This window comes from Mandrillus leucophaeus, unplaced genomic scaffold (genome assembly GCF_000951045.1).
Source record: "Mandrillus leucophaeus isolate KB7577 unplaced genomic scaffold, Mleu.le_1.0 Scaffold426, whole genome shotgun sequence".
Classification (NCBI taxonomy): Eukaryota; Metazoa; Chordata; class Mammalia; order Primates; family Cercopithecidae; genus Mandrillus; species Mandrillus leucophaeus.
The window spans coordinates 1,137,713-1,147,443 of record NW_012104543.1 but is presented as its reverse complement, the minus strand read 5'-3'; the positions used below and the strand labels follow the sequence as shown (position 1 = coordinate 1,147,443).

The following is a 9,731-nucleotide window of genomic DNA, read 5'->3' as shown; positions in this document are numbered from 1 at the left end:
CACCCCGTAAGCTCCCTCCTGGAGGAGACAGAGACCGGGGACACCTCCGGGGCAAGGCCGAGGAAGGAGGGACGACCGGGCAGGGAGGCCCGAGGAGTCCCCGCCCTTTGGGATCGTCGCCACCCTTGGACCCCCTCACCCTTGGGGACGTTGAGGAGTGTTAAAATCTCCAAGATGAGAGTCACCGGTAGGAAGCCCCAGCCATTTCGCAGTTTGCTCGGTGCAAATGCAGACGGTCCTACTCCGGCGCGGAGTCGAGCGCGTGGGCGGTGTTGAGGACCTTCGGGGGCGCAGTCAGCTCCACCCCACGGTGGGCGGGGCCCGAGCCAGTCCCTAAAGGCAAGCAGCTGCCGGTTCCGGAGCAGGTGCTATCGACCGCTGCGCGCTGCTATCGGAGTATCCCATTGCCGCCGTCATGTCCCGGCAGCTATCACTGGACCGGCCCGCCACGGTGCTGGGCGCCATGGACATGGGGCGCCGCATGGACGCGCCCACCAGCGCCGCAGTCACGCGCGCCTTCCTGGAGCGCGGTCACACCGAGATAGACACGGCCTTCGCGTACAGCGACGGCCAGTCCGAGACCATCCTGGGAGGCCTGGGACTCGGGCTGGGGGGCAGCGACTGCAGAGGTAACACTGGCCCCTGATCCTCCCCCTGCACCGTGCAGAGCTGAGCCTGTCCACAGCCGTGCACCGCCTAGGTCTCCCTGGCCCCAGGCAGCACCCACGGCTTTGTTCCCCGCTCCTCCAACCCCGGCCCGCCTCGCAACCCTGGGAACCCCAGGTTTCTCAGGCACATCTAGCTCCGGACAACTTTTCTCTGGTCTTCTCTTTTCTTCGTCTCTCTTCTCTTCGGGAGGTAGCCACCACCCTCACTGACGTCTGGATGACTTGGTCTTGCCTGGAATGACTTGGCTAGCCCGTCTCTGGAGCACGAAAAGCACTGGAATCTGACATTGTGCAGCTCCTGTCCCCACCTGTGCCCTGCAGGTGCCCTTGACGGGCCTGATCTGCAGAAATTCTGTGCTTATCGCCTGGCACTCCCTGGCACAGTCCGAAATCAGTTTGGACCCAGCACACTGTCTGCTTCTTCCTTCACACATGCCAGCCTGCTCGCTCCCTGGACTTTGCTCTGAGTACCTTGTGGTACTCGCAAGGGCACCTCACCAGGTTCAAAGGCACCTCACCAGGGTGGCAGTGCCCGGGAGGCTTGGCAGCTCCCTCAGGGGGATGGGAGATTGGGGTGGTACAGGTTCTCACTGCCCTGTCTGTGGGAGGCTCTGTCTGAGGCTATTGGAGAGAAATGGAAACTAACCCACTCCAGGAAGCTCCAATTCTAGAGATGGCTGGGGAGCCCAGAGTGAGCCCTTCCTGGGAGGGACCCCGTGAAGAAAGAACAGAGAGGAGTTTGCCAGAAAGAGTACGAGGGGCAAGGGTGTCAGGGCAGTGGGCACGGGTGTGGAAAAGCAAATGTGATTTGGCAATGCCGTGGGTGCTGGAGGAAGCAGGTGTAGCCTGAGGGGAAGATGTGTGTATAGGGGCAGGAGGAGCCGCCCTCAGTCTGATGCCATGTGCAGTGCTTAGGCCAGTGCCTGGCAAGCATATAGTGAGGGCTAGGAAATGTTAGCTGTTTCTTTGTTCTTAGTATTAGCACCATTTGCCTCCTTCCACTCTGAGTGTCTGAGTGGAGTCATTTCTCCTCTGATTCACCACATGGTAGATCCCGAACGAACCCAGCCTGTGCGTGCATCTCAGTGCCACACGCTTTCTTGATCACCCCGCTGCCACTCATTGAGAGCTCTAACCATATTTCTGATTTTTTTTTTGTTTGTTTTTGAGACAGGATCTTGCTTTTTTTGCCCAGGCTGGAGTGGAGTGGTGCGATCATGGCTTATTGAAGCTTTGACCTCTCAGGGCTCAAGTGATCCTCCCACCTCAGCCTCCTGAGGAGCTGGGACTAACACAGGCATGTGAAACCACACCCAGCTAATTTTTTGTATTATTCATCGAGATGGGAGTCTCACTTTGTTGTCCAGGGTGGTCTCAAACTCCTGGGCTCAAGTGATCCTCCTGCCTTGGCCTCCCATAGTGCCGAGATTACAGGTGTGAGCCAACACAGATCTGCACCCTCTGCCTGGGCCTTATTTCTGTTTTTTTTTTTTTTTAAATCCTTTTTTGTCTTCTGTCTTTGAGTCCAAGGTTGGCTGGTGAAAATCCTCAGATCTCAGATCTGAAGTGAAGTTCAGTTGAGAAGGAGAGGGGTGGAGGTGGCATGGAAAAATTCCAAATGAATAGTTCCTCAAACCTGCTCCCTCCCAGGTCTCAAGGGCTCCAGTGACTGCCCTCCTGCCAGCCTAAGTGACTTTCTAAGTGTGAAAAGTGGGAAGAGGACTCTCCACTCCCCTGTTAGTCCAGCCCACTGACTCACTGAGAACTAAGATTCTTTTTTTTTTTTTTTTTTAGAAGGAGTCTCACTCTGTCGCCAGGCAGGAGTGCTATGGCACAATAACGACTCACTGCAACCTCGCCTCCTGGGTTCAAACAATTCTCCTGCCTCAGACTCCTGGCTAGCTGGGGACTACAGGCGGGTCCCACCACGCCCGGCTAATTTTTGTGTTTTTATTAGAGAAGGGGTTTCATCATGTTGGTCTGGCTGGTCTCGAACTCCTGACCTCCTGATCTGCCTTCCTCGATCTCCCAAAGTGCTGGGATTACAGGTGTGAGCCATGGTGCCAGGCCCTGAATTTTGTTTCTCTCTCCTCTCAGTGAAAATTGCTACCAAGGCCAATCCACTGTTTGGGAACTCCCTGAAGCCTGACAGTCTCCGGTTCCAGCTGGAGACGTCACTGAAGCGGCTGCAGTGTCCCCGAGTGGACCTCTTCTACTTGCACTTGCCAGACCACAGCACCCCCGTGGAAGAGACACTGCGTGCCTGCCACCAGCTGCACCAGGAGGTGAGGGGACCCCTGAGCTCTGGGAGGTGGCCCGCTGCTGCTCTCATTCTGATCCCACTGGTGAGATCAGAGGCACCAGGGCGGTCCCAGGGTGGAGCAGGGAACAGCCCCACTCCCAAGGGCCCCACCCTGGCCTCCCCTTCCTGGTCTGGGCTGCACTGCGTTCTGACTGGAACCTCACCCCTGCAGGGCAAGTTCGTGGAACTTGGCCTCTCCAACTATGCCGCCTGGGAAGTGGCTGAGATCTGTACCCTCTGCAAGAGCAATGGCTGGATCGTGCCCACTGTGTACCAGGTGAGGGCCGGGGCTGCAGAGGCCAAGGCCTCCAGGACTCCGGCTCATCCTGGGCTCTCTATTCCCCTCTGACTCCCCCGGTACCCTCTACATAGCAGCCACCCCCTGTTCAAGCCCTGCAGATGGCTCCCACATACCCTCAGGATGCCATTCAAGCTCCTCAGGCTGGCCACTGGGCATCTGTTTCCTTCCTGCCTATCTGTGTATCTTGGACCCTTCCTTCCCCACCTGGCCCTGCCCTCAGCCTGGAACACGCCCTGCCCTGCACTGCCCCTTCCCCGGGAGAACGGTTCAGGTCTCACATATGGTGTCTTCCTCTGGAAGCCTTTCTAGATGGGCCCAGAAGACCCTGAGACCTAAGATCCTCGTTTACCTCCTCATCATTCATTCCACAAATGTTTCTACACCTGCTTGGTGCCGGGCACTGGTCACAGAACTTTCTAGTCTATTGTGAATGCCTCATTACTCGATTATAACTGTTTATACTTGACCTTATTATAAAACCTTGAGGGAAGGGACCCCGTCCTTTTGGCTTAAGAATCTAAATCTGACAACCAGCCCGTAGTTGGTGCTCATGAAAGTTGGCTCAGTGAATGAATTTTCCTCGGGCATAAGCCCCTTTCACCAGCACCAGTAAGAATAAGTAAATGCCCAGATGGTTAAAGTCCTAGAATTGTTAAGGTCTGAAATAAGGGTTCTATAAGGGTAAATTTGAGGTCCCTTCTTTTGACACATCCACCCTCTCCCCTGGGGCCCTCTCTTTGCAGGGCATGTACAACGCCATCACCCGGCAAGTGGAAACGGAGCTCTTCCCCTGCCTCAGGCACTTCGGACTGAGGTTCTATGCCTTCAATCCTCTGGCTGGTACGTGGAGCATTCCTGGCCCTGACTCAGCCTATTTCCAACCCACAGATGCTCAGCCCAGGACCTGGGAAGCAGGGAGGGTTTGACAAACTTTGACCTTTCAGGTCAAAGAGGTCAAGGCTGCATCCTTCAGCCCTCCTGGGTCCCTGCCCCTCCCCTAGACCAGAGCCCTGAGGGATGTGGCAGCTTCTGGGGCACTCTGGGCCCGGGGGCTGATTGCTGGCTTCCCGCAGGGGGCCTGCTGACTGGCAGGTACAAGTATGAGGACAAGGACAAGAAACAGCCCATGAGCCGCTTCTTTGGGAATCAGTGGGCAGAGATCTACAGGAATCGGTGAGCTGGAGGTGCTTGGTGTGGATGGCTGGGGTGGGGTTGGCTTTATGTGGAATGAAGTCCTGGCTGCTCCTGGGGTAAGGCCTTTCCTCGCTGCTGCACCCTGCATTCCTTCAGGAATTTCCAAACCTTCCGTGTGTTTTCTTGTTGTCTGGGGAGCTCTAGTAGAAAATGAGGCTCCCTGGACCTCAGGGTCTGAAGTCGTAGCTCTTTCCTGAGCAATCACCTGCTGAGAAGGAAAGAAGGCGCCCTGGAGCGAGGTCCAGCAGGCCTGGGGCCGAGTCCTGTTCCATCCCAGTGGCCCTCGTGTCCCTAAGGAAAATAAGAGCAGGCTGCTGAGTCGTCAGGAATAAAGACTCTTTGAGGTCTCTGCTGAGGGGCCAGCATCCTGGGTGGTTCTGACGCCCAGCAAAGTGGGAGACGCATGGCTGGAGAGCGCACCTGTCCCTCAGGGCTGCAGGGTGTGGGGTGGGGCAGTGGCCGTCGTTGGCTCTTTGGTTGTGGCTCCCAGTGTGACCCCCATGGTACTGACCCCTGTGCCACTGTCCCCCCTTCCCAGCTACTGGAAGGAGAACCACTTCGAGGGCATTGCCCTGGTGGAGAAGGCCCTGCAGGCTGCGTATGGCGCCGGCGCCCCCAGCATGACCTCGGCCACCCTCCGGTGGATGTACCACCACTCACAGCTGCAGGTAACCAGCGACCCTGGGCGCTCAGCTCCTTCCCTTCCAGGGGGACCAGCAATGTCTTTGGATGAGGGCTAAAACATTTGTTTATTGATTCCTCTAAAATTTCTCTTTCTTTCAACTCTCACAAACATTCTTCCCACTGGTCTTTTTCTATGTTTCTATTTTTTTGGAGACAGAGTCTCACTCTGTCGCCCAGGTGGGAGTGCAGTGGCACGATCTCGGGTCATTGCAACTTCTGCCACCAGGGCTGAAGCAATTCTTTTGTCTCAGCCTCCCGAGTAGCTGGGATTACAGGCATGCGCCACCATGCCCAGGTAATTGTTTGTATTTGTAGTAGAGATGGGGTTTCACCATGTTGCTCAGGCTGGTCTCAAATTCCTGAGCTCAGATAATTCACCCTCCTCAGCCTCTGAAAGTGTGGGGATTACAGGGGTGAGCCACTGCGCTCGGCCTTCCCACTGGCCTTGATGGTATCTGAGTACCAGGCTTTGTCAGAAGGGCTTTGCTGCAGGGATTTCATTATTCCTTCAGCTTTATGAAATGACTGTCCTGGTGTTATTGATGAGGAACTGGAGTTTCGCCCAGCTATTAAGGGGGCAGACATTTTAACATTTTAACACAGGTTTAACTGTAAAACCCACTAGTCTCATCCTTTGGTGGGAGCTGGAGTTTCCCTCTCTTGTACACCATGTCTTCCTCATTCAAATTTATATCCAGCTTCAGCCTCAGATGTTGCAATAGTGTCTGGCATATATACAGTAGGTGCTCAATAAATGGGAGCTAAGCACTCTACATAATTTTTCACACCCATAACCATGTTGAAAATAGAGAAGAGGATTGAGTCTCAGAGAGGTTTAATAACTTAGCCACGTTTACACAGCTGCTGGGGGGCAGAACTGGGCTGTGAATGTAGGTCTGTTTGGAAGTATCGTGTGGCAGTAGGGGAAAGAATACAAGTTTCGAGTCACATGGGTACAGCTATCCAAGGCATCTTATTTCTGGACGTCTGGGATACAAGAGTGCCCAAATCTCAGCAGGGAGGTGGCTGGGAGGGCTGTGAGTGGAGTTGCTGTGCAGCAGAAGGTTGAAGTCTGGCCATCTCCCTTGCAGGGTGCCCACGGGGACGCGGTCATCCTGGGCATGTCCAGCCTGGAGCAGTTGGAGCAGAACTTGGCAGCGGCAGAGGAAGGGCCCCTGAAGCCGGCTGTCGTGGACGCCTTTAATCAAGCCTGGAATTTGGTTGCTTACGAATGTCCCAACTACTTCCGCTAGGCCCATCGTTTCTCAGGCTGCCCAAGGCTCTTCTGTAACCTCTTTTGTCTCTCACGCTTTCTTTAATTTAGAACTGCCCCAGTAAATTCTTAGGAATGGAATTATTTGAACAAAAACCTAACAGTAGAGTCACCACCAGATGAAGAATAAAACCTCCCAGGATGCTGTGTGTTAGTCTGTTTGCGTTGCTATAAAAGAATACCTGAGACTGGGTCATTAATAAAGAAAAGAGGTTTCTTTGGCTCACGGTTCTGCAGTCTGTACAAGGGGGTGTGGTGCCGGCATCTACTCCTAGCGAGGGCCTCAGGAAGCTTACAATCACGGCAGAAGGGGAAGCGGAGCCAGCGTGTCACATGGCAAGAGAGGGAGCAAGAGACGGGAGGAAATTCCAGGCTCTTTTAAAGAACCAGATCCTGTATGAACTCATAAAGCCGGAACTCGCTCATTACTGTACGCATGGCACCAAGCCATTCATGAAGGATTTGCCCCCAAACCCTAACACCCCCCACCAGGCCCACCTCTAACATTGATCACATTGCAACATGAGATTTGGAGGGGAAAAAAAACCCTAATGATTTCATTGTAGCAGTACCCCCCCACAAATATTCTGTTCTTCTCACATTGCAAAACACAGTCATCATTTCCCAATAGTCACCCAAAGTCTTAACTTGTTCCAGCATCAACTCAATCGTAAGTCCAAAGTCTCACCCAAGACTCAAGGTTAAGTTTTATCCACCTATGAACCTGTGAAATCAAAACCAAGTCATTTATTTCCACGATACAATGGTGGTACTGGCTTTGGGTAACATTCCCATTGCAAAAGGGAGAAATCGGCCATAAGAAAGGAGCAACAGGCCCACGCAGGTCTGAAACCTAGTAGGGCAGGCATGATAAATGTAAAGCTCCAAGATAATCTTGGACTCCATTTCCCACATCCTGTCCACACTGGTGCCAGGGGTGGGCTTCCAAGGTCTTGGGCAGCTCCACTTATGTGGCTTTGCAGGATTCAGCCCCATGGCTGCTCTCACTGGTTGGAGTAAGTGCCTGTGGCTTTTCCAGGCTCTGGGCACAAGCTGCTGGTGGCTGCACAATCCTGGGGTCTGGAGAGTGGTAGCCTCTTTCCCACAGCTCCACTAGGCAGTGCCCTAGTGGAGACTGTGGTGGGGGGCTCCAGCCTCACATTGCCTCCGGCATCGCCCTAGCAGCGTCTGTGAAGTTTGTCCTGAAGTCTTCTGAAATGGCTTTGAGCCCTTTTCCCATCATCTTGGCCATTAGCACTTGACTCCCTTTTAGTCATGCTCATCTCTCTAGCAAGTGGTTGTTCTACAGCCGACGTGAATTCCTCTGTTGAAATGCTTTTTCCTTCTTGATCACATGGCCAGGCTGCCAATTCTCAAGCTATTAAACTCCGGTTCCCTTTTAATTGTAAATTCCAACTATAATTCATTCCTTGGCTCCTGTATCTGACTGTAGGTTTTTGGAAACAAGAATGCCACATCCTGAATGCTTTGCAGTTTTGAAATTTCTCCCACCAGACTCTCTCGGTCATCATTCTTCAGTTGAACCTTCCACAAATCGCTTGAACAAGAACACAATGCAGCCAAGCTCTTTGTTAAGGGATAACATGGGTGACCTTTGGGCTGGCTCCCAATAAATTCCCCATTTCCATTTGAGACCTCCTCGGCCTGTCCTTCACTGTCTGTATTTCTAGTACATTTTGGTCACAACTACTTAACAAGTCTCTAAGAAGTTCCAGACTTTCCCTTATCTTCCTGTCATCTTCTGAACCCTCCAAACTCTTCCATCTCCTGTCCATTACCCAGGTCCAAAGCTGCTTCCGCATCCATTTTCAGGTATTGTTACAGTAATGCTACACTCCTCAATAACCATTTTCTATGTTAGTCCATTCACATTGCTATAAAGGAACACCTGAGGCTGGATACGTTTTAAAGAAAAGAGACGTATTTGGCTCACAGTTCTGCTGGCTGTCCGAAGAGCATGACACCAGTTCCTGCTTCTAGTGAGGGCGTCAGGAAGTTTACAATCACGGTGGAAGGGGAAAAAGGGAGCGGGCATATCACATGACAAGAGAGGGAGCAAGAGGCAGATGGTGCCAGGCTCTTTTAAACAACCAGGTCTCATGTGAAGTAATGGAGGAAGAATTTATTATCATGAGGATAGCACCAAGCCATTCATGAGGGATCCGCCCCAATGACCCAAACACCTCCCACAAGGCCCTCTTCCAACACTAGAGGTTCCGCTCCAATCCCCTCCTCTCCTCTTCCCTCCCGTCCACTTCTGTTCCCTTTCTTTTTTTGACAGAGTCTAGTTCTGTCACCCACATGGAATGCAGTGGCACGATCTCGGCTCACTGCAACCTCCGCCTCCTGGGTTCAAGCGATTCTCCTGCCTCAGCCTCCCGAGTAGCTGGGACTACAGGCGCATGCCACCACCCCGGCTAATTTTTGTATTTTTAGTAGAGATGGGGTTTCACTGTGTTGACCAGCCTGGTCTCGAACGCCTGACCTCGTGATCTGCCCGCCTCAGCCTCCCAAAGTGCTGGGATTACAGGCTTGAGCCATAGCACCGGGCCTGGAGGTCACATTTCAACATGGGATTTGAAGCGGAGGAAACATTCAAACTGTATTAATGTGGAACATTTTTTAATATTCCATAATCTCCGCAATGGCTTTCCTCTTGTCTTAGCCAAAGCCTCCTGTCTTTTCATCCATAACTTTCTCAGTGGTGGTTCTGGGCTTCTTTTTATTGGGCTTGGGGGCAAGGGCAGCGGGGCCCACATTTTCCTCAGAACACCCCTACACCCCTCCTCCAAACAGGAGGCCCTCAAGGTTGGGAAAGGAAAATCCCAGGTGTGGTGGTTGCTGTTTGACCATTGCAGCAAAATCCCTCCAGCCGTGGGCAGGGCAGCAGGCAATACTTGGAACAGTCCCTTAAAATGATGAAAGGGGCCCAACTTGGAAATTTAGATAACAGCACTCATCCAAAAACCTGACCCCAAGAAAAGTCCCATTTGCTGACCAGAGGGAGACACCCTACAGACAAAATTTATTCTTTATAAAAAGAAGTCAACCGCGATTCTTTTTATCCATACAACATAGATTCTCCCTGATGTGTGGTGGTCTGTCAGTTATCTTTGGACAAAAAAGCACACCAAAATTCAATTGCTTAAAATGACAAAATCCCCCAAGATGATGAGAAAATTCAACATAATCCTTGTCCAAATCCCAACTGGCTTTATTTGATTTTGTTTTATTTTTCAAGATGGAGTCTCACTCTGTCTCCCAGGCTAGAGTGCAGTGGCGCAATCT

General features: G+C 52.5%; 2 protein-coding genes across 2 annotated transcripts in view; both read left to right on the top strand.

The window, feature by feature from the left end:
• Positions 1 to 9,731, top strand: part of LOC105548912 (aflatoxin B1 aldehyde reductase member 4) — a 77,023-nt gene that overhangs the window by 50,755 nt on the left and 16,537 nt on the right. The window lies entirely within an intron of this gene.
• AKR7A3 (aldo-keto reductase family 7, member A3 (aflatoxin aldehyde reductase)) lies at positions 353 to 6,576 on the top strand. The gene is made up of 7 exons (XM_011993128.1): positions 353 to 629; positions 2,766 to 2,953; positions 3,143 to 3,247; positions 4,015 to 4,111; positions 4,345 to 4,444; positions 5,004 to 5,133; positions 6,241 to 6,576. Exons 1-7 carry the CDS (start codon positions 416 to 418, stop codon positions 6,400 to 6,402), a joined length of 996 nt encoding a protein of 331 aa, XP_011848518.1. The 5' UTR covers positions 353 to 415; the 3' UTR covers positions 6,403 to 6,576.

Bases quoted from the DNA above. Each gene is read 5' to 3' on its own strand.
- AKR7A3 (XM_011993128.1), top strand. From the start codon at position 416: ATGTCCCGGCAGCTATCACTGGACCGGCCCGCCACGGTGCTGGGCGCC. The intron at 3,248-4,014 runs GTGAGGGCCGGG...CTCTCTTTGCAG, and splicing joins TCGTGCCCACTGTGTACCAG to GGCATGTACAACGCCATCAC. The intron at 4,445-5,003 runs GTGAGCTGGAGG...CCCCCTTCCCAG, and splicing joins GCAGAGATCTACAGGAATCG to CTACTGGAAGGAGAACCACT.